At 37.6% G+C, this 24,594-nt stretch overlaps 1 protein-coding gene across 2 annotated transcripts in view; it reads left to right on the top strand.

Annotated features, from left to right (window-relative positions):
- The window catches only part of EIF5B (eukaryotic translation initiation factor 5B), a 64,761-nt gene that overhangs the window by 36,285 nt on the left and 3,882 nt on the right, over positions 1–24,594 (top strand). The window contains exons 8-18 of one of the 2 annotated variants that reach the window (XM_020904109.2): positions 446–535; positions 2,344–2,418; positions 5,402–5,697; positions 10,274–10,381; positions 10,564–10,674; positions 13,281–13,348; positions 13,904–14,045; positions 21,810–21,941; positions 22,342–22,524; positions 22,664–22,825; positions 23,350–23,481. In XM_020904109.2, the coding sequence (XP_020759768.2) occupies positions 446–535; positions 2,344–2,418; positions 5,402–5,697; positions 10,274–10,381; positions 10,564–10,674; positions 13,281–13,348; positions 13,904–14,045; positions 21,810–21,941; positions 22,342–22,524; positions 22,664–22,825; positions 23,350–23,481 (1,499 nt within the window). The remainder of the gene's footprint in view (positions 1–445; positions 536–2,343; positions 2,419–5,401; positions 5,698–10,273; positions 10,382–10,563; positions 10,675–13,280; positions 13,349–13,903; positions 14,046–21,809; positions 21,942–22,341; positions 22,525–22,663; positions 22,826–23,349; positions 23,482–24,594) is intronic. The other variant, XM_020904110.2, reaches the window with a different exon arrangement.

Here is a 24,594-nt window from a genome sequence, read left to right on the forward strand (position 1 = left end):
CAGTTTTGCTTGCCTTTTCCCCATAACCTTCAAAACAGAAGTCTCAAAAAGAAATCACATCAGAATTGCATATTGAAACCAACTTCCTGTACCTTGTTTAATATTAATATCATTCTCCACTGATTCAAATGACAGGTTAATGGAAAAGGACATCTGTTTGTAAAATCTGGGTCCTATGCTATGAATAATTGTTCTTGACTCAAAAAGCATAATTATCTTTTTTTTTTTCTTTTCTGTTTCCTTATCAACCTTCTGTAATTACACAGTCTTGTCAGAAAGAAAAACTAGTTTCCTGTTTGTAAAAAACCATAGCTGGTATTAAATGTTTTGTAAACTTACTAAAGAATTTGGATTGTACTGCTGGTTTTTATTCAATACAACAGAGTATCCTAACAGAAAATGCACTGAAAAGTATTGTTACATTGGTTTCTGTTCCTTTTGTCAGTTTCTGAACCAGTGGAATTAAGCGCTACTGTAGAAGTTGTGGAACAAGGAGTACCCGAAAAAGAGGAGACACCGCCCCCTGTTGAACCAGGCCAGTAGTGCTCCTGTGTCATGCGTTGTCTTGGTTATCACTAGTTTGCAGAAACCAGGTGTCTGGCAGAATGGCCTTCTTACTTTATAGTTCTTTCTTTAAATCATTTCGTTTCCTCTGAAAAAATTGTAGAGGTGAGACTTGAATCACTTTTTTTCTTTACAGTAGTGTTGGAAGTGTTTTATAGGAAGGATAGAGGTATTTGGATTTTCTCTGATGTTTTTATTTATGAGTCAGAATTCTTAGGTGGTACCAAAAAGACCTAAAGTTCTTTGTTTAAATCCTTTGGACGCAAATTGGGAGCCCTTTTGATTAGACTTTTTACGGAGAATCATAAGAATTGGGATTTTAAAATCTTTAGAGGTCAGCTTCTGTTTACTAAATTAGTAAAGAGGATTCAGTTTATTCATTCTATGTGTGTATTTTGAGATTAGAGAACATCTCTGGATTTTTTTTTTTTTTCTTTAAACACTGTTCTAATTCATGAAACTAGGTGTTGCTAGGAGAGCCAGAGGCTGGCTAAATTGTATGTTTGGTAAAATCAGGAGAATCTCTGGTGTTTACTGATAGGAGTAGGAGTTCTTTAGAGAATGTTAAGACTGACCCAGACTGGGGAGAGTTTGGGGGAGAATGGATTCATGTATATATATGGCCGAGTTCTTTTGCTGTACTGAAACTATCACAACATCGTTAGTTGGCTGTACCCCCAATACAAAACAAAAAGTTTTATCTTTTTTTTAAAAGATTGACCTACACTTGTGAAAGATACTGGGTTGGCCAATAAATTCACTCAGGCTTTATTTTAAGATGTTACGGAAAAACCCAAATGAACCTTTTGGCTAACCCAATATTACTGATCCTTTTTTTCTTCCCCTCCTATTCTCAATGTAAAAAGGATCATTTTCCTCAACACACCTCAGCTTAACCTGACGTTAAACCTGAGATCAAAGACATTCATGTTGATAGACTTAATGGGAGTTCACTACCTTAGGTGGCAATTTGTAGCAGTAGAAAGAGTTACTAATTTAGGAGTTTAGGGTTCATGTTTCTGACTCATTTCCTCCTCCTCAGGAAAATGTATCCAGGCTTGTTGGCAAGTAGTAATTATGACAGGGAAACAAATACCCCATGTTCCACCCTCATCTTTCTTTCATTTGAGAATAATTTTGCTTGACTAGATTTAAGTAAAAAGAGAGTCATTTTTGTTAATAAGGAGAGTTTATAGTCTTTAAATTCAAAATTATACCTTTCTGGCTAGTTTTGGGTTATAAGCACAACATGCTGTTCTTACTTTCAGCTGGAATAGAACTGTAGATTTGTACCTCCAACTGTAATTTAAGTAGTACTTGTATGTATTTGAAGAGGTTAAAGCTAAATAAACAATACAATCTTATGTATATAGTTTGAAGATCAAAAAGAAGATATATGTGAAATTCTATTTGTCCTTAGGAACTGAATGCCATCATGTGCCCTCTTCAAGATCTAAAGGAACATTTCAATGAGTTGCTAATATTTTGGACAGGACTTAGTGACTGAACAGCAATCTTTTACCTCAGATATGAAATCTGGGTTAAGTTTAATATATTGTATTCAAAACATGAGGAAATTGTGAAGCATTTAGTGACAGTAAAGGATTTAACATGCTAAGTATGTTGAAAAATAGTTGCAAAGAATGAAATTATATACATCTTTTTTATAACTAAAGCATTTTTGAAATGTCAGTATAGTTTTCTGCATTTGTTTTTCCTAAAAGCAATCTTAAATATCTAGATAATTTTTATGTCCTTAATGAAAACTTTGATCCACAGAAGAGGAAGAAGAAACAGAGGATGCTGGGTTGGATGACTGGGAAGCTATGGCTAGTGATGAGGAGAGAGAACCAGGTGAGTAGCTCCTAAGTGCACGCTGATAAGTCCATTGGCTGTTGGTGATGTGTCTGTATTTAAAGGAGTAGTCTCTTGATTGTGAAAGCTGCACGCCCATTCCTGGAGATAGAGGACAGTCTGGCTCTTTCCATTGCCTTGATTCCTAAATCCCCCAGTGGATACTGATTTTATTAATAAATGGTTTTTCAGAAAGTGACTTGTAAGATAGTTGCCTAGGATTTAGAATGCATTTTTTCCCAGAATGGTGATTTTTACAAATGAGAATAGGTTATTAAAGCTCTTTAACTTAAAATAGAATAATACAAAGATAATATAGATAAGATAGTAGAGTTCCTCTTAATCACTATGAATAAAAAATGGTTTTCCCAGTCATTTCCTCCTGGCTTCTATTTTAGGGTTTTATTTGCTGGCTTTTCCCTAACTTTTTGAAGTGACTATTTGGCTCTTTGTTTTTTCAGTCTTATTTTAAAACTACATATTTTTCTCTAAGCCTGGCTTCAGCCAAATTCTCTAAGTTCTGATATATTGATATTTTTAAATTTCTATTTTGATATTTTAGCCTGTAATTTACTTAAAGTTTATTTCTTAATTTATGAAAATGAGGACTTTACATATCTTTGTTGTTTCTTTGTGATCAGAAAAACACATGTTTCTGTCCTTTGAATTGTGTTGACTTAATTTACAACCCAACAAATGGGTGGTTATTTTACATATTTCATGTGACTGGAAAGAATTTATATTCTGCATTAGTTGAGGGCCTTGTTATCTATATTTAGTTTGCTGGTTATCTTGTTCAGCTTCTGAGTTTTTTTTCCTGGTATACTTTTCTCTCTTTCGCTGAGAGTGGTATACTTAAATCTCCCATTGTGCTTATAGATTGTCTTTTTCTCTGAGAGTCATATTAATTTTTGCTTTAAGTATTTTTGTGCTGTATTATTAAATTAATGTAATCTTACATCTTTCTGATGAATTGACTGTTTTATCACTTATTTCTAATAATGTCTTTTTTCTTAAAGTCTGCCTTATCTGATGTTAATATAGCTATACCAGCTTTAATTTACATGATTTTTTCTGTCTGTATTACTCTTTCTGTTTCCTTACACAGCATATAGTTGAGATTTTAAAATCTAGTTTGTCACTTTTTATTTTACCTGGAGTACTTAGCTGATTACATCTAGCATTTAATACAGTTAATGAAGTTTAGTGATTTTATATTTATCATCTTACTCTTCTTAATTGTTCTGTTTTTCTCTTCTTTCTAACTATCTTTTGGATTATTTGATTTTTTAAAAAAATTCCTTTTTTTGCCCTTTCATGAGCTTGGACGTTTTGTACTTTTCTACTTACTTTCGGTGGTTACTCTAGACAGTTTTAACGTGGACTTCTGAAGTATCAACGTCTGTTACCTTCTTTCCAGGCAAGATAAAGACCAGAGAATACATAAATTACATTTGAACAGTTCTCAGTTCATATACCATTGTTCTCATTTACTTTAATTCTCGTTTTAAATGCCAGAAGCTTTAAAACACACACACACAACAATGGGTATATATTGAAGTTTACTCACATTCTTAGCTTTTGTGGTGCTTCTTTTGTTCCCCAATCTCTGACTTTCATTGGGGTCATTTCTTCCAACCTGAAGAGTATCTTTTAGAATTCCCTTCAGTATGAATCTGCTACAGAGACTATCCATATTTGCTTTTCTGAAAAAGCTTTATTTCATCTTCATTCTTTTATTTTTTTAATTTCTTTTTGGCTGTTCTGAGTTTTCATTGCCACATGGGCTTTTGTCTAGCTGTGGTAAGTAGGGGCTAACTCTAGGTGGTGGTACACAGGCTCCTCATTGTGGTGCCTTCTGTCGCGGAACATGGGCTCCAGGGCATGGGGGCTTCGGCACTTGGGGCTTCTGATCTTTAGAGCACAGGCTTGATAGTTGTAGTACACAGGCTTAGTTGCTCTGCGGCATGTGGGATCTTCCTCAATCGAACAGATTGAACCCATGTCTCCTGCTTTGGCAGGCCGATTCTTCACCTCTGAGCCACCAGGGAGTGAATCCCTCATCTTCATTCTTGAAGGTGACATACTAAATGAGAAATTCTTTGTTGTAATTTTATTAATGCTTTGATGATACTAGTCCCCTGTCTTGGCTTTTATTGTTTCTGTTTAAAAGTCAGGTGTTGCCCTGAAGTTTCCATGTGTCTTTGTTTTCATCAGTTTTGTTATGATACAGCGCGGTTTGTTTTTATTTTCTCCTGAGTTTCTTGAAACTGTAGAAATAATTTGATGGCAAAGTTGATGTTTTCTTACTCCAGAGAGAATTTATATGTACATTTACCAGGAGTCTGAGTGAACTAGCAATATAGAATCATCTTATTCCACATTTGGAATTTAGAGAACCTGGAGGTGATCAGTAATGGGAAGGTCCTGTTTACTTCCAGTTTATATTTACTTCCACAGTAGAGTTTTTTAGGATTTCACCCCACAGTAAGGGCATTACTCATTGTTCTTCTACCTTGCCCCCCCTGAAATCCTTGGTAGGCCTGAACCCCCAGTGCCTGGACCCTTGAGCTTTGAGAGGCCTTTAAGAGCACTGCATAGCCTTTCAGCTGCCTCCTCTAGGGTCTGCAGATGACCCTGGGAGGGAGGAAGTACTAAACATTGTGTTCCTCTCCCTGGGTTTCTGTCCTCTCTGGGACAGTATATGCTGGCTGTGTCCTGGCCAGTGATGCTTTGCTTTTTTTTATTAGCTTAAGTATGGTTAATGCATTAAGTTTTTACTGTTAAAAGGCAGTCTTTACTGTAGTATGTAGACAAAACACTCTGCGTTTATGATGTATGAAAACATAAATTTGGAATTACATTGTAAAATGTAACTGCCTTATTTAGTACAGTTTTGGTATTATTTTGTCTTTAAGGTCTCTATTTTAATAGAAACCTCATTTTTAACTTTGGTTTATTTCAAAATGTCTTTTCCTGAAAGAAGAAAACACGGTGCACATAGAAGTAAAAGAAAACCCTGAGGAGGAGGAGGAGGATGAGGAAGAGGAAGAGGAGGAGGAGGAGAGTGAGGAGGAGGAGGAGGAGGAGGAGGAGGAGGGAGACAGTGACGGCAGTGAAGGCGACGACGACGACGGGAAGGCGTCAGATGAGAAGGATGCTGGGAAGACATCAGATAAAAAGCCAAGTAAAGACGTGAGCTCAGAGTCCGAGTATGACTCTGATGATGATCGAACTAAAGAAGAGCGGGCTTATGACAAAGCAAAACGCAGGATTGAGGTATTCATTTTTCCTCTTCTCTAACTTCTTTCCTCCCCTTTCCTCTGTGATCATTAGAACTTTACAACTAAGGCTTCTATTGAGGAGCAATTTAAAAATAGTCTTGGATTGGTATCTGTTCAGTTTTTGTGATGCTGAGACATAATAGGTCCTTGACACTGGTCTAACCCAAGGACCTCACTGTTTGCTGAGATGGAATGATGACTGCTTTATCAGTTTTTCCTTTTTTTAAATCCAAATTTTAGTGTGCTCTTTGAGAGATTTTTTATAGGTTTACAGAGGTATTCTGAGCTTACGTGCTCTAACTGAGTGTTTGCCTTATGTTTAGTCATTCTGACGCATGTGGTCCCTTCAGTTGTTTAAATCAGGTGGGTTAATGAACCTTCCATTTAGTCAAGTTGACATACTCTGCCACTTACTGTTTTCCCTTAATGCAGTAGACTTCTGCTACTACTGCTAGACTTCAAGAGAAAGTTTTCTCTAGTTATGTCAGCTTAGCATAAATGATACACTAAAAACTAATTTGCTTTGAGGAGGCTAAACTATTTTAAAACTAAAAATTGTTTTTAGCTTTCCTTAATTTTTTCATGTGTAATTCTAGCTTTCAGTTTGTGTTTTAATACCTCTGTATCAGTATTTGCCTTTTCCTTCTGTAAAGTTTAGTTAGGAATACATTTTCCAAATTTCTAAAGGACTGGCAAAGTCTGTTACTGTTAATTGGGGTTTCTCAGCCTCAGCACTATTGACATTTTTGGGCCTAAGAATTCTCTCTTGTGGGGGACTGTCCTCTTCATTTTAGGATGTTGAGCACCCTCTAGATCCCCTCCCTTCTGTTGCTTGTGTCTCTGCTTCTTCCCACAGCATCTGCTTTGGCCAGACATTGTATACTGTGCTTGATGATTTACAAATAGAATGGGTATAATCAGAAAGTAAGAGTTCCCTATTATCTCACTCCCTAGTGAGATAGAACTACCCTTGGCAGTGAATCTGTTTATGAACCTCATGATTTTTTTTTAATTAATTAAAAAAAAAGTAATAAATTTAGTGGATGCATTCCACCCCCCCACCCCACCCCACCCCCTGCCATTTAACAACATGCACGGGTCCTCTTTAGCTCAACAGTTTAAAAATCGTTTTTGGCTGCACTGGGTCTTCGTTGCTGCGCTCGGACTGTCTCTAGTTGCAGCTCATGGGCTTAAGTTGCTTTGTGCCATGTGGGATCTTCCAGGACCCGGGATTGAACCTGTGTCTCTGCACTATATGGCAGATTCCTCTAGACCACCAGGGAAGTCCTGGTTTTTTTTAAATGGCTTGGTTGAGATGTGATTTACATACTGTAAAATTGACCCATTTTTAGTTTACAATTCAGTGACATTTTGTAAATTTACAGAGTTGTGCAACCACTCCCATAACTCAAGTTTTAGAGTATGTTCATCACCCCAGAAAGATCCTTCTACCAATCTCTAGTCATTACCCATTCCTGTCCCCAAGCGACTACTCACCTGTTTTCTGCCTCAGGAGAGCATCTTCTCCAGAAACCTCTTCATAAATACAGCTTTATATCACATGGTCTTTTGTGTCTGGCTTCTTTCACTTAAGCCTATTCATTCGTGTTGCTGTTCTGTCAGTACTGTGTTCCTGTTAACTGACAGTAGTGTTCTGTTACATATAGGTATTACCACGTTTTATTAGTGTCCATTTACCAGTTAAAGAACATTTGAATTGTTTCCACTTTTTGGCATTTGTACTGCTGTTACAAAATGGTCTCATAGGAGTCTGTGCGTGGAAATATATTTTTATTACTTTTGAATAAAAACAATATTTAGGAGTGAATTTTTTAAAATCCTAGAAATTTAGCACTTTCTAGGAGTGAAATTGCTAACTCACATAGTAAATTCGTGCTTAGCTTTTTCAGAAACTGCATTTTCAAAGTGGCTCTACAATTAAAGATGTTAACCACTTGAGAGTTCTAATTTCTCTGCATCCTCACTAATACTTGTTATTATCTGCTTTCCCATTGTAACCATTCTAGAGGGATGTGAAGCAGTGTGTCTGTGGTTTCAGTTTGCATTTCCATGATGTTAATCATTTCTTTATATGCTTTTTGGCCATTCCTATAATCTTAATTGTTGAAGCATCTATTCAAACTTTTGTTCATTTTTAAATTTTGGAATTTGTCTTTTTATTATTGTGTTGTAAGAGTAGTTCTTTTCATTTTTAGCTGTTTCTTTTTGAAAGGCATACATTTTTAAGTTTGATAACATCTAATTTATTAAGTTTTTCTTTTACTAGAGCATAAGTTATTCTTCTGGTGTTGTATTGAAGAAATCTTTGTTGAAACCAAGATCATGAATAGTTTGTCCTGTGATTTTATTCTTACAGATTTATACTTTTTGTTCCTTGTATCTTTATGATCTGTTTTAAGATAATTTTTATGTAGGGTGTAACGTAAGGACTTAGGTAATTTTTTTAATGATAACCAGCACCGTTGGTTTAAAAGACGACTCTTCCCCTCTTTATGTTGCTTCCTCATCTTTGACAAATCAAGTGGCCAGAAGTGTGAGGGTTTACTTTTGTACTTTCAGTTCTGTTTAATTCATCTGTACATCTTCTCTTATGTCAGTACCACACTGTCTTGATACTATAGTTTTTATGATAAGTTTTGAAGTTGGGTAATGTAAGTCTTCCAACATTGTTCCTCCTTTTTTAGATTGTTTCAACTTCCTAGGTCACTTGCTTTTCCATTCAGATTTAGAATCAGCTTGTCAGTTTTTGCAAAAGTCTTCTCATACTTTTGATAGAGACTGCATTGAATCTGTAGATCAATTTTAGGGAGAATTACCATCTTATTAATACTGAATCTGCCAATCCATGGAAATAGCTGTCTCTCCATTTATTTAGATCCTTTGAAACTTCATCCAGCAATGTTTTGTAGTTTCAAGAGTATAGGATTTATTTTTCTTTTGTTAAATTTATTGTCACATATATTGTTTTTTTGATGCTCTTGTGAGGGGAGTCACTATTTAATCTTCCATTGTTAGTACAAAGAAATGCAGTTGATTTTTATAGATTGATCTTATATGCTGCACTACACTGAAATTTTTTTACTCCAGTAATTTTTCATAGATTGTAACTAAGCTCGTGATGTTTGCTTTTGAGTCATACTTTTTTTATTTTTTAGATTTTTGTTTATTAGTTTTGGCTGTGCTGGGTCTTCATTGCTGCACACAAACTTTCTCTAGTTGCAGCAAGCAGGGGCTGCTCTCTAGTTGCAGTGCACAGGCTTCTCCTTGCAGTGGCTTCTCTTGCTGGGGAGCAGGAGCTCTGGGCACATACGGGCTCAGGAGCTGTGGCATGTGGGCTCTAGAGCGCCAACTCAGTAGTCGTGGGGCGCGGTCTTCGTTGCTCTGCAGCACGTGGAGTCTTCCTGGACCGGGGATCAAACCGTTGTCCCCTGCATTGACTGGTGAATTCTTAATCACTGGACCACCAGGGAAAGTGTGAGTCATAAATACTGTGAAGCTGTCGTACTGCTCTTTGCTAGTAAACTGCATCTCTCTTTTGGCATTCCAAAATATTTTTTCATTACAATTTCTATAGAAAGATTCAGTGTCTGATGCTAGAAATGAGAGTGTTCTTACGAAAATGGTTTATAGTTTTGTAAATGACATTATTTCAGACTTTTTGTAGAAGTCCTCCTTCATCTGCATGCCAGCTTTACTTGAAAGGCTGTCATTTTGAAGAGGAACTGCTGCCTTGTGTTTTTGTTTGGTTCTCAGAAAACTGAAGTATTTAGAAATAAATGCTTCAATAAACACATTGTGGTTCAAGAGGCTTTCTCATGCTTAGAGGTACCTTAGGGAGGTGGGAAGTGTCATCTGGGTGTCTTAGGCTGAAGCTTGCAGTAGCTGTGTACATTTGTACACTGGATAGAGTTTTGAAATATATTGCTTTAAAATTTTTAACAATTTGAAGTGAAATTTTTTTGAATGCTAGAGTATACCTCTTTTTACATAAACTCCCCCCCACAGGGCTTCCTTGGTGGGTCAGCAGTAAAGAATCCACCTGCACTGCAGGAGACATAGGTTTGATCTCTGGTTTGGGAAGATCCCCTGGAGAAGGAAATGGCTATCCACTCCAGTACTCTTGCCTGGAAAATCCCATGGAGCCTGGTGGGCTACAGTCGATGGGGTCATAAAGAGTTGGACATGACTTAGCAACTAGACAACAGAAAAACAACAACATGAGTTAGAGGTTTTACTATATAGTAAGTGTGAACAAAATATTCATTATATTCCATTAAATTAACCATGTACAAAAGTGTTCAGAAAGTTTGAGCCAATATTTTACATCATTCTAATCCATAATTAGCCGTGCTGCTCTGAAATCTAAACAGGTGTCTCCTTGCTCAAAGACTGTAAAGTTCACATTGTAAAATGCAGTTACATGTAGTTAAATCAGCAAACAACTTGTATGCAGGTTGTGGTATTCTCTTTTGAAGGCAAACTAAAGGAAAATGGTAGTGAAGGTTTGAAATATTTAATTTTGTGTGTGGTTTTTTTTTTGTTGTTCCTAGAAACGGCGACTTGAACACAGTAAAAATGTAAATACAGAGAAGCTGAGAGCTCCTGTTATTTGTGTACTTGGACATGTGGATACAGGGAAGACAAAAATTCTAGATAAGGTAAGAAAATGTTGTGTGCCTTGATACATAACTCTGAATAAGTGAATGATACCTTATGAAAAGCTAATAGAAACTATAGCACACATGGGCAGTTCTGTTTACAAAAAGTAAGCTGTTGTTTTACTGCTTTTGCTTCTTTTTGCATTTTGAAATTTGACTTGGAATCTGCTCTCTTATCCCAGCTCCGTCACACACATGTACAAGATGGTGAAGCAGGTGGTATCACGCAGCAGATTGGTGCCACCAATGTCCCTCTTGAAGCTATTAATGAACAAACTAAGATGATTAAAAGTGTAAGTGCACTGTATTTCGTGTGTCTTAATCTCTGACAAAAATTGTTATAAATAATTTTACATATAGAAAAAAGAACAGAATAGTATCACAGACCCATAAGCTCACCGTTCATAAATAACAAACCACGTTGCCCTTCAGGTCTCTTTTTTTAAAGACATAAAGCATTAAGTATTGTAGGAGTCCTCCTTCCCTCTTGCTCCAAGAGGCAGTCGCTTTTCTTTGTTAAAAGTATGCCATTTCCTTGTTTTAATACTTTTATCATGGGTCTCCATGTTTAAACATTGTGTTTCCTCCCCCACTCTTCTGATTTTATCTCCTATTTCTCAGCTTTGGAAATACTCAGTTTTTATTTATGTTAAATATAACACGAGAGAAAATCACATAAGATTAATGTAAAGCTTAGTGAATCAAACATCGTTTGTGTTACTCAGCTTCTGGGCAGAACCTTGCCAGTTTCTTCAGAAGCCTTGTGTCCCTGTTCAATCTGAGTCTTCCTCTTCCACCCGGGATTAGCTTTTAAAGTCATCTCTAAATGTTGATATTCCGATCCCATTATTTGATTACTTCTGCAGAGTCCTCATCTGCTGTTCGGTTTCAGAGTGATGGGATGTGGGGGAAAGGCCTGATCCTTCACCTTTAAGTCCCAGCTTTTCAGATAAAGAGTGGTTTGGTTTTATATTATTATAAACTCATGGATTTCAACTTCTTTATACTGTGTTTTAATCCATTTCAGTTTTTACTATGCCGAGGTAGTTGCATCGTTCTAGGAGTGATTGGCTTCTGTGTTTTTGATGCTGTTAAAGTGGTCATATTTGTCTCTGGTGACCTCCGTGCGCCCTGGTGTAACACAGTGTGTTGTCACATGCTGGTGTCTGTCTCCATTCTTTGCTTAGTCTCAGCTCTGTTTAGAAAGGCTCTGTGAGCGGGTCACTCCAGTTTTTGTTTTGTTTGTTGGAAGTGGTTTTATGAAGCTTCTTTTCTGGTAGATTCCTAAAGGAGTAATGGGAGTAATATTGCTTGAGTTCTTTAAACATTGAAGCGTTACTTTGTGGCTTTCATCCTGGAAAATCAGTTGGCTGCATGTAAATCCTTGGTTCCCCTTTTCTCTCCTTAAATGTATTGACTGTTATTCCAGTTTCTTCTCACATAAAGCATCACCTTTCGAGCTTTAATATAAGCTGGCTTTCATCCTCTTATAAGCTGTGTGGTCTTTTGCATCTTGGTATTGGTTGTTCTGGGTCAATTTTCTAGTTATATGGTATTCCTTTTTAGTATATAGTTGAAAATTTTTATTTTAGGATAGTTTTCTTGAATTGCAGTTTTCTGAATTTGTAATTTAAATTTGATTCTGGTAGTGTTTATCTGTTACCTGTCTGCATTAGCTCCTGAGGAATTATAATAGCTTATTCCATCAGTTTTCTGATCCTGAAACCTGGTGTTATTTCAGAACATAGTTAAATAGCATGATTTTTATTAGGTCTGTATTAAAGTTCTCAGGATAACCTTTATATGACAATTGTAATTATATTGTTTGTATTCCAGACAGTGAACTGAAAGTAATCATGGCACATTTTGATTTTAAGACCACCAGAATGCAAAATTGAAATGTTTTGTATTTGAATCATTTTGACCTAGATCCCTAGATAAGGTTTGGGAAAATCATTTCAGGATTGACAAAAGTATAGATAAGCAAAGTGAAAAAAGTTCTGTGTGTGTATGAGTGAGAGATTTGTTGGTCGGTGCTACTGTTCAGGTGAAAAGAGGATGTCCATATCTCAGTTCAGTTCAGTTCAGTTGCCTAGTCATGTCTGACTCTTTGAGACCCCACAGACTGTATCACACCAGGCTTTGCTGTCCATCACCAACTCCTGGAGCTTGCTCAAACTCATGTCTATCAAGTTGGTGATATCATCCAACAGTGTCATCCTCTGTCGTCCTCTTCTCCTCCTGCCTTTAATCTTTCTCAGCGTCAGGGTCTTTTCTGATGAGTCAGTTCTTCACAGCAGGTGGCCAAAGCATTGGAGCTTCAGCTTCAGCATCAGTCTTTCCAGTGGATGGATACTCAGATGTAATGCTGTTTCCATTCGTTCATGGACTTTTGTTCAGAAAATCAAGTCTTTATAATGACGTTTGAATAAGCAGGATATGAGCTTAATTCTTTAATATTTTAATATGCTAATTTTCTTTTAAAACATACTTTGGGGTATTTTTCAGAGTTTATAATTGCTCTAAAATTGGACCAGATAAATTTTCCAAACACTGAGAGCGTCTTCTGTGTCAGCTTTTTATAGATAATCACTCTCAGATGACTCCTCTGTCATTTGTTCCTTACAAGTAATCTGTTCAGTTTTAGATTACATCAAAGTTAACTTAACAAGGGGACTTTTTCTCATTTCACTTTTTTTCCTGCAAAACTCCTTTTAATATTAATGAAAATGTTAACTTTTTTGTGCTTTGCTGGTTGACTCACTGTTTTAAAGCAGTTCATTTGGAAAAGGAAGTGCTGTTATTTTGAAGTTCCTGGCAGAATAATTGTCTTGTAAAGATGCTTTTGTTGTTTTGGTTCTTTGTTAAGTAAGCTCTCCACTTTTCCTACTTTTTCTAGTTTGATCGAGAGAATGTACGGATTCCAGGAATGCTGATTATTGACACTCCGGGGCATGAGTCTTTCAGGTAAGAGTGATTTGTGTCTTTTGTCAGCAGGCACACTGCTTGAAACCATTAAGTCTCAACATTCAGTGAGTGAGGACTTCTGACTAGTCATTAATCTTTGTGTACTATTTTGATTCTGTGGTCCCTGTAACTACCAGCCCTCACGTCACTGACTTGTTAGTAGCACTTTATTTGGGTACTTGTTTTTTGTAGAGAGAAGTCTTTTCCATTTTGAAAGAGCAAATCCTAGTACATGCCTGGTCTATCTCCTATGAAACCTGTTACAGGTGGAGTTTTATTCTGTTGCCTCTTGACCATGTTCCTTAGTGCAAAAAACTTGGTCAGTTAAACTGGCAGAAATAATGGAGTAATTTCTGAAACTAAGTCATTGCAACTAATGTCAGTTCACTGTCAGATAAGCATTTTACAAGTTAAGGGCTAATGCCACTTGAATTTAATGCATGTACTTCATTTTGTTCTTTTTGTGTAGGTTTTACAAAGAAGTGAAAATTTTAAGTTTCTTTGAGTAAAAGTATTTAATTTCAAGATTTCTATTTATGTGTCCTTTTCCAACAGTAATTTGAGAAACAGAGGAAGTTCTCTTTGTGACATTGCCATTTTAGTTGTTGATATTATGCATGGTTTGGAGCCCCAGACAATTGAATCTATCAACCTTTTGAAATCTAAAAAATGTCCCTTCATTGTTGCCCTCAATAAGGTAAGCTCCTCTTCTGAAAAATTAAGTCGTGAAAATGTGCTTTCTTTTAATGGTTAAAATAACATAACTTTCATATAAGAAAACACACTCATGTTAAGTGTACAGTTCAGTGTATATGGACAAAATTACACACACACACAGCCACCATCATTTAGAATATAGATTTAACATCCATATTCCCAGAATGTTCCCTCATGTTCTTTTAAGTCAATGTGCCCCTTCTACACCCCTGAACACCAGCCTTCTTTCTGCCACCATAGACTAGTTTCGTCTGGTTTATAGTTTCATGTTAATGGAACTACACAGTGTGTGACCTCTTTATCCATGTTGCTACATAGGTCATAGACTGTTCTTTTTATTGTTCAGTAAGATTTTATTACCTGGTTAATACGTCTTCACCATACTTCATCCATGCATCTGTTGAAGGATTCTTCGATTGATTATAGTTTTAGGTTACTAATGAAGCAGCTGTGAACATTTTTACACAAGTGTTTGTGTAGACATTTATTTTCCTTGTTGTAAATATTTAGAAATAGAATTGCTGGGTCATATGGTAGGTATATATTCAGCCTTATGAGAAAATGACACATTTTTCCCAAAGAAATGGTACCAATTTACATTTTTTAGCCAACAGTTAGGAAGAGTTTGTTTCTGCACATTCTTGCCAACACTTAACCCCTGCCTGCTGCCACTCTGATAAGTGTGTAGTGCCAAAGTGTACCGTTTCTGTTTGCATTTCCATGATGACTAATGGCATGAAACATCTTTTTGTATACTTACTTGATTTCTCAAGTATCTATTCAAAATCCTTTGCTCATTTTTTTATTAGGTTGTCATCTGGCTCAGTTTTAAGAGTTCTTTTCATCGTTGATAGAAGTCCTTTGTCAGTTGTGTGTGTTGCAGATATATTCTTATAGTCAGACTTGAGTTTTTTTTTTAATGATGTTTTTTGAAGAGAAGAAATTTGTAGTTTTAGCAAAATTGATTTATGAGAAATTTTTTTATAATTTGTTGTTTGTATTCTATACAGTAACCTTTTCCCATCCCAAGTTCATGAAATTTTTTTCCAGTGTTGCTAGCTACTTAGCATTTAGATCTGTGATTTTAATTTTGCATGGTATAAAGTAGACATCAAAGTTCACTTTTTTCAAAATGTATATCCACCTCAAAATCCCCTTGTGAGGTTATTCTTCCCCCATTGAATTACTTTGCAATCTTTGTTAAAAATGACCATGTACATGTTTGTTCTTAGTATTTCTCTTCTCTTCCACTGACCTCTATGTCCCTCCGTATGCCACTGCTTCCCTGTCTTGATGATTGTAGTTTCATAGTGATGTCATGAAAGCAGATGGTGGTTAAGTTCTTCAACTTCTTATCTCTCAAATTTGTTTTGGTTATTTCAGGGTCCCTGAATTTCCATATAAAGTTTAAAATCAGCTTGTTATTTTCTGCAAAAAACCTTCTGGGATTTTTATTGGGGTTGTATTTGTAGGTAAATTCTGGGAGAATGGACATTTTAGCAAAGTTGAGTCTTCCAGTCAATGAACACGGTGTGTGTCTCTCCAGTTACTTTCTCTCGACCATATGCTGTAGTTTTTTATTGTCTGTGTGTTGGTCATATTTTACTAGATTTTCCCTAATATTTCATGCTTTTGGTGTTACTGTAAACAGCTGTTTGGATTTCTGATCATCAGTTTTAAATAAAAATACAGTTGATTTTTATATATTGACCTTTATCCTGTGACCTTTTAAATTCAGTAGATTAGGCCTAGGGTCTTCTTTTGTAGTTCATGTGGAATTTTCTGTAGTTTGCCAAAAAGTTCATTCAGGTTTTCCAGGTTTGGGGAAAACCCAAACGAACTTTTTGGTCAAGTCAATACATGATTATGTAATCTGCTGATGAAAACTTTTACACTTTTTCCCTTATCTGTATCCTTTAATTTTTTTCTTCTGTATTGCACTAACTGGGTCTTCTAGAATATTGCTAAATAAAAGTGGTGACAGACATCCTTGTTTCTTCTCCATCTTAGGGGAAAGTTTTCCATTTTTTACCATGAGGTAAAAAGGACATTCCCTTCTATTCCTAGGTTACTTAGTATTGTTTTTTGTTTGTCTTGAGATGGTTGTTGATTTTTGTCAGATGCCCATTCTCTGTCTCTTGATAGGCTCATGTGGCTTTTCTCCTTTATTCAGTAACAGTGAGAATTCCTGTTGATGTGGGGATTGGGGGGACTTGACTTACTTCTTGTTATTGAAACTTTATTATTTTTAGAGCACTTCTAGATTCATAGCAAAATTGAGGGGAAAGTACCCCTGTCTTCACACATGCAAAGCCTCCCCCATTATTGACATCCTGCACAGAAGAGATTCCTTTGTTACAACTGATGAGCCTTCGCTGATGCATCATTATCACTCAAAATTCATGGTTCACTCTTGGTGGTGTTATACTCTCTGGGTTTGGACAGAGCTGGAGGAGACTGACCACTAAGCTTTCTTCACAGACCCAGCCTCACTAGGTGACCTTTGGAAACTGAATTCTTTCTAAGTTCATCACTTTTTTAGAAGAGAGATAAAGATTCTCATTAAGCTCTGATCAGTACCAGTTGTAAGATGGAGTTGTTTTGTATCTTTCTAAGTCATAAATCCTGTTAAATAGTAACAGTAAGAATTTAGTGAGTGCCTGCTGCATACTCAACCCTTACCATATATTCCAACCACTGTGTTAATTTTGGAGAAAGACTGTTTTGTGGGTTGCTTAGTTCAGTTTGGTTTCCATGTCTTTTACTATCTAATGTGCACACCTGATAACCATTTCCTTCCACTTCATTTTGTTAGTTTTTTTCCTTCTAGGAGTTTAACTGTGTTTAATCCAATTCCTTAATTTATTGAGGTCATCCGAATGTTGCTTTGTTCAGATGCAGTCAGGTCCTCCCTTAGGAGTTTTCTCCCAGACCGCACAAGCCTGTGCTTTTGACTTCTCACCAGAACGTGGTTTGGCCATTGGTGGGCAAATCTGAATTAAGCAAGCACAGTGACTCTGGTCTTGTTGTGTCCTGGAAATCTCTATTTGCTCCTTACTCCTAGAATTTTCCTGGAAAAACTGACAATCCTAACAGGACCGCAGCCTGCTCTTCTGCTGTAGGCACCACCTTAGTCAACTGACTGTTTTGTTCTGTTGTTTCTGGAGAAGCAGCATCCTGAGAGCTCGGAGTTAGCAGAGTGGGACAGTGGTTAAGAGCTTGGCGTCCAGGGTTTGAATCCTGGGTTCTTATCCTGGCTTTACCACTTCAGACTTAGAAAAATGGCCTTAATTAGCCTCTTTTTGCCTGCAAAATAGAGCATTATTGAATTTTTGTAAGAATTAGAGGTGATAAAATATGTCAGGTCTTAAGACTAGTATTTGATCAGAGTAAGGTTCAAAATAGGTTAATTATTACCAAGTGGAAAAGCTGTGACATAAGTATTTTTATTCTTTCTATAAATTTGCTTTTTCCTTATTTTTAAAGTGTTAGTTGTTCAGTTGTGTCCGACCTTTTCAACACCATGGACTATAGCCCGCCAGGCTCTTCTGTCCATGGGATTTCCCAGGCAAGAATACTAGAGTGGGTTGCCATTCCCTTCTCCAGGGGATCTTCCTGAGCCTGGGATTAAACTCCAGTCTCCTGTATCGCAGGAGGTCTCTCCATTGAGCCACGGGGGAGGACTGCGGTAAAACTATACACAGTGTGGGATGAGTTTTGGTCTATGTGTTCATAGGTCCTTATCTGTTTTTGTTTACTCACTAAGTTGTGTCCAACTCTTTGCAACTCCATGTACTGTAGCCTGCCAGGCTCCTCTGTCCATGGGATTCTCCAGGCCAGAATACTGGAGTGGGTGGCCATTCCCTTCTCCAGGGATCTTCCCAACCCAGGGATTGAACCCAGGTCTCTTGCATTGGCATGTGAGTTCTTTACCCCTGAGCCACCAGGGAAGCCCACATCTTTGTTAAATAGCCTGAATTAAGACATAAAACTTTCCATCACCTCAAAAGTACTAGCGTGCTCCACTCTAGTCAGTTCCCAGCCCTTTATAGCAATCACTGTTCCAAATTCTATGTCCGTTGATTAGTTTTGCCTGTTCTTGAATTTCATGTAAGTGAAATTTGACAAAATACAGTCTTTAAAAAAAAAAAAAATACAGTCTTTTGTGTCTGGCCTTTTACATTTAACATTATGGTTCTGTGAATTCATCCATGTTTTTTGAGGGTGTGAGAAGCTTATTGCTATTTTTAAAATGTCTTAATTTTTTAGAACAGTTTTAAGTTCACAGGAAAATTGAGGGGAAAGGAGAGATTTCTGATACACTCCCTGCCCCCACACATGCATAGCTTTTCCCATAGTTGTTCCCATGATCAGCATACCCCACCTAAGTGCTACCTTTGTTGGAACTCATGAACCTGTGCTGACACACTCAGGAGTCCAGAGTTTACCTTAAAATTTACTCTTGTTATGGTGCTTGCTCTGGGTTTGCACAGCTGTGTCATGTATCCACCAGTATAGAATCATACATCGTTTTCTCTGCCCTCGATATCCTCTGTGCTCCACCTGTTTGTCCCTCTGCCTCCCACCCCTTGTCAACCACTGATCTTCTTACTGTCTTCCTAGTTTTGCCCTTTCCAGAGTAGTCATATGGTTGGAATTCTATAGTATGTATGTAGTCTTTTCAGATTATCTTTCCGTTAGTAATGTGTTAAAAGTTTCTTCCATGTCCTTTTTCCATGAGTTGATACAGTTCTTTTCTTTTTAGCACTGAGATCCCATTGTCAGGATGGCCTATAGTTTATTTATCCATTTACCCTCTGAAGGACATCTCAGTTTTGATAATTACGAATAAAGCTGTGGTAGCCATTTTGTGTGCGCATAAGTTTTCAGCTCCCGGGTAAATAACAGTGGAGCGTGATGGCCAGGCTGTTTGGTCAGAGTGTTTAGTTTTTGTAGGAAGCTGCCTAACTGTCTTCCAGAGTATGTGTAGCATGTTGTATTTCCACCAGCAGTGGAGGAGAGTTCCCATTGCTCCTCATCCTCACCAGCCTTTGGTGTCGTGTTTTGAAATTTGGCCATTCTAATGGGTGTGTGGTGTGGTTAGTCGTGTCCAAGTCTTTGTGACCCCATGGACTGTAGCCCACTAGGCTCCTCTGTCCATGGGATTCTCCAGGCAAGAATACTGGAGTGGGTTGCCATGCCCTCCTCCAGGGGATCTTCCCGACCCAGGGATCAAACCGGCTTCTCCTGCACTGCAGGCAGATCTTTACAGCTGAGACACCAGGGAAGCCCAGTAGGTGTGTAGTAGTATCTTGTTTCATTCGTATTTCACTGGTGACATAAGATGGCATCTCTGCATGTCCCTGTTTGCCATCTGTGTATCTTTTTTGGTAAAGTGTTTGTTAAGCATTTTGGCCCATTTAAAAAATTGGATTCTTTGTTTACTTACTGTTGAATTTTAAAACTTATTTGTATATTTTAGATATTGTTCCTTCATCCACATGTTATTTTGCCAATATTCTCTTCTAGTCTGTGCTTTGTTATCTCACTCTCTTGACTCTGTTTCACAGAACAAAAGTTTTTAATTAAGTCTAGATTATCAGTTCTGTTTTTCATGGATCATGCCTTTGGTGTATCTAGTCATCACCATGGCCAAGGTCATCTGGGTTTTCTCCTGTTTAAAGAGTTTTAGAGTTCGATGTTCTACATTTAGATGATCCCTTCTGAGCTAACTTTTTTGTGAAGGGTGTGAGATTTGTGTGTCTCTTCAGTGTTTTGCCTGTGGACATCCAGTTGGTCCAGCACCATTTGTTCTTTACCATTGCCTTTTTAAAAATTAAACCAACTTTTTCATTACTGGAACAACACCCATTTGGTCATAGTATATTTTTTTTATGTTTTGCTGGATTTGATTTGCTAACTTTTTTATGTGGGAAGATTTTTGTGTCTATCTGTGAGTGATTTTGGTGTATAGTTTTCTTTTAATATCTTTTGTCTGGTTTTCAGAATAATGACCGTATAAGACTTTATAAGAAGTATTTCCTCCTCTGTTTTCTGAAAGGGTTTGTATAGAAATATTATTCTTTAGGTATTTGATAGCATTCATTAGTAAAGCCACATCAGCATGGAGTTTAAGTAAGCTGCGTTTGTTTATTTTTTTACTTTCCTTTTGTTAGTATAGAAATCTGTGTCTTTCAGAGAACCAGCTTTTGGTTTTATTGATATTCTGTACTGTTTGTCTATTTTGTATTTCTTTGATTTCAGGGGTAATTTTTATCGTTTTTTTTTTTCTTTCTGCTTACATTTGTATTCATTGTTCTTTTTCTGGCTTCTTAAAATGGAAGCTTTCAGATATTTTTTTCTTTTCTAACACAAGCCTTTAAAGCTATGCTTAGCACTGTTAAAAACATTGCTTAGATGTATTGTGTTTTTATTATCACAGGTAAAAATATTTTACAAATAGTTTTGTTGATACAGAATTCTAGGTTAAAAAATTTTTTTTGCCCTTCATCATCATCACTTTCTGGCTTTTATCTCTACTCATTCTTTGTTCCGCAGTATGTAATGTGGGATTTTTTGGATTGCTTTTAAAAAGACTTTTTCTTTAAGAATTTTGTCAGTGAGATTATGTAATAGTTTTCTTTATATTTATCCTGCTTCAGTTTGATTTCCTTAGAAAGTTCTTGGTCATTATTTGTGCAGTTATTTTTCTGCTCTCCTCTTATTCTTTAAGTGTTTGATAGAATTCTAGAGCTTTTCTAGACCCTGAGTACTTCTGTTAATATTGTTTTATAGAAGTTACTGAAGTTTTCTTTTTCTCCATGATTTTTTTTCTATGTGCCTCAGTTGGGGTAGTTTTTATTTGCTTTATCTTATTTGCTGATCTTTGGCATTGTGTCACCTGCTTCAGTTCAATCAGGGATTTTTTTTTTTCTTTTTAGTTCAGATTTTATATATGTATATATACACTTTTTAGCTCTATGGGTTATATGCCTTTCCTTTAAAGTCATTGAGTATATTTATAATAACTGTTTTAAGGCTGTTGGATGCTAATTGGGGGGCTTCCCTGGTGGCTCAGAGGTGATGCTAATTATATCTCATCGTTGTCATTTCTGGGTCTGTTTCTACTGATTTTCCTTCTTGTTAGCATTCAGATTGGTCTGCTACTTTGTATTATCACCCTAGACTGAGCCAACATAAGATATTTTTTTTGTTTTTACTGTTAAATAATTTTCCTCTTTATACCCATTTGTCACTCTTGAAAAGTGAGAGAAAATAGATTATTTAATTAAACAGATTCAACCCTAATTTGAGCAATAAAACAGGTAATGATGGGGTGTTCTCTGAGGTAGGAAATAATTGTCTATTTTCCATGTTTTTCATGTCATTTTCCTGGTGATGTACTTGGCTGTAATTAATCCTTTTTTCTGTCAGCTACTTAACCATTTTGGAATTCCAGCATATGTTAATGTTCCCAGGATATTTTGGAATAAATGGCAGCCTCTCATGAACTGGCTGGAAGCCAGTGGGCAGTGTGGTACTTCAGTTTCTCATTAAGAGGGGGTGCAGCTAAGCACGTGATTGGCACTTTTGGTTCCATGAAATGTCTGAGTAGTACACACTCTTCCACATGTGTGTGATACACATTTGGATTTCCTGGAGCTTTTACATTAACCTTAGTTATTAACTTGCTGAGCTTTGTGAGTGCTTTAGAAATGCTTCTTACATAAAAAAATGTTTCTAGATCGATAGGTTGTATGATTGGAAAAAGAGTCCTGACTCTGACGTGGCTGCTACTCTGAAGAAGCAGAAGAAGAACACCAGAGATGAATTCGAGGAGCGGGCCAAGGCGATCATTGTGGAGTTTGCGCAGCAGGTCAGAATGCTTCCCTTCTTTACAAGAGAGCACATCATAGGAGATTTTTTCTTCTTTTGCCATGTCTTTATAATCAAGCCAGTACTTTGATTGATACTGGTTCTGTTTCCCTATGAATGGCATTTAGCATTTTTCATTCTCTTCTCCAGTCTCCTTTTAAATTCTTTATTTCAAAGACCTCTCTTTGCAGTCTGAATTTTTAACATTTAAACAAATGTTAAAAACCAAGCTGACTTGGAAAGAAGCTGCTTTTCTGTACGATGATTAATACCTCCAGGGTTCATGGGATCCAGGTGTTGGTGAGGAGTTTTCAGAATTCATCCAGCTTCCAGCTAGTGGTTTCTGTTCTGGAGACCTTCCTCCCCATGGCCTGTACCAGTGACTTTGCTTTTATGTCTAGGGGCTGAACGCAGCTTTGTTTTATGAAAATAAGGATCCCCGAACTTTTGTGTCCTTGGTACCTACCTCTGCACATACTGGTGATGGCATGGGAAGTCTGATCTGCCTTCTTGTCGAGTTGACTCAGACCATGTTGAGTAAGAGACTTGCCCAGTGTGAGGAGCTGAGAGCCCAGGTGATGGAGGTAATGCCAGCTATTCAGTTTAATCCACCCCCCCCCCCCCCAGCAGGGGTTTTCAGGTGGGGCCGTGGACTGCTCTCGATTTAATCAATATGGTTCATTGTAGCCTGTGTTTCATCCCATTTACAACAATGTCTCTTAGGTTAAGGCTCTCCCGGGAATGGGCACGACTATTGACGTAATACTGATCAATGGGCGTCTGAAGGAAGGAGACACGATTATTGTTCCCGGAGTAGAAGGGCCTATCGTCACGCAGATCCGAGGCCTCCTGTTACCGCCCCCCATGAAGGAGTTAAGAGTGAAGGTGAGTCACATGAAGGAGTTAAGAGAGTGGTGAGCATCAGCGCACAGGACTTGCACAGAGAAGTTCTGCTGGGGTTGTTCCTCCCTTTGAGAGCCACCTGCTTTAATGCACACACACCCCCGTCACTGGTTAAATTCCAGGTGTCTTCATACAGAAAGAACCTTCTATTAGAATAGAGATTTGAGAAAGTTCTTACTTACCAACAGTTTCTCTCATAAAAATCACAAGTATGCTGTCTTGGTTCCACATAGCTATCTAGTTACTGGCATTAACTAGATAAGTAATTAGCAGTAAGTATTGTGGCATTTGCTGCTGTGACTCATTTGTTTACTCATTCTGTGGTATCTTTGGAATCAACGTTACTTAGCTTTAATGTTATCAGTCTTTGATGTGTATTTATTTCTTTTTGCATGTACTTTAGCGAACTCTTCCTGTCCCAAAGTCATGACAGTGTCATCTATCGTCCTTGTCCCCTGCTAGCCACCTTTCATGTAAATGTAGTAACAACTGTTTTGATTCTGTAGAACCAGTATGAGAAGCATAAAGAGGTAGAAGCCGCACAAGGGGTAAAGATTCTTGGGAAGGACCTGGAAAAAACATTGGCTGGCTTACCCCTCCTCGTGGCTTATAAAGAAGATGAAATCCCAGTTCTTAAAGTAAGTTCATTTATTTCTTCCTCCAGTGATGTTTTGTGTTGTATATTGTGTGAGGAGGGCACATGCTGAGAATGAAGAATAAAATAGGCACCTTTGTCTTTGTGGAGACTTATCTGGGCCTCTTAACAAATGGTTGATGGTTTAGAATTACTTCCGTTTGTATAATCACAAATTGGCATAAATGATCATTTATATACATTAAAGTTAGAACATTTTATTTAAAAAATGAATCAGGTACTTCCCTGGTGGTCCAGTGGTGAAGACTTTGCTGCAGGTTCAATTCCTGGTTGGGGGACTAAGGTCCCACATGCCTCACGGCCAAAAAACCAAACATAAACCAGAAACAAATTCAGTACAGATTTTAAAAATGGTCCAAAAAAAAAAAAGAACCAGAAACTGGAAGTTCTCCATTTGTGTTTATTTTTTTTAAGATACTCAGTTATATAGACTGGTGCTATACCTGGTGGCCCTGGTGGCTCAGTGGGTAAACAGTCTGCCTGCAGTGCAGGAGACCTGGGTTCAATCCCTGGGTTGGGAAGATCCCCTGGAGAAGGGAATGACAACCCACTCGACTGTTCTGGCCTAGAGAATTCTACCGACAGAGGAGCCTGGCGGGCTATAGTCCATGCGGTTGCAAAGATCGGACACGACTGAGCCACTTTGACTCAGTCACAGAGGCAGAACTAATGGATCTTTTATTGGGTTCTGGAGGTCCTTTTAAAGTCCGTCTGCCTGTTTCCAGGAGCAGGTGGCGCACATGAGCCCAGTGGAGCTTCACAGAAGCAAATGCTGAGACATGACTGTTCTCTCGTGAAGAGAAAACACCCCTGTTGCCCGCACAGGGCTCCTGTGTGCTGGGGCCACTGTCCTTGAGGCAGCACCCAGGCACTGTGCTCAGGGAGTCGGCCACTTCAGGACCAGTGAGGACAGGGCGTCCCTCTTGCCAGTCTCCGGGAGGCCATGGACGGGGCTTTCATGACAATGACAGGGTGATTTTACTTACCTCTGGTCAAAATCTCTTCACCTTCTAAGGAACAGTGATGAAATAAAGGACTGTTGAGATGAGGGGGTTTGATCATCAAACCCACTGGGCTTAGGACTCCTGTACCACAT

Source organism: Odocoileus virginianus, chromosome 2 (assembly GCF_023699985.2).
Source record: "Odocoileus virginianus isolate 20LAN1187 ecotype Illinois chromosome 2, Ovbor_1.2, whole genome shotgun sequence".
NCBI classification, from domain to species: Eukaryota; Metazoa; Chordata; class Mammalia; order Artiodactyla; family Cervidae; genus Odocoileus; species Odocoileus virginianus.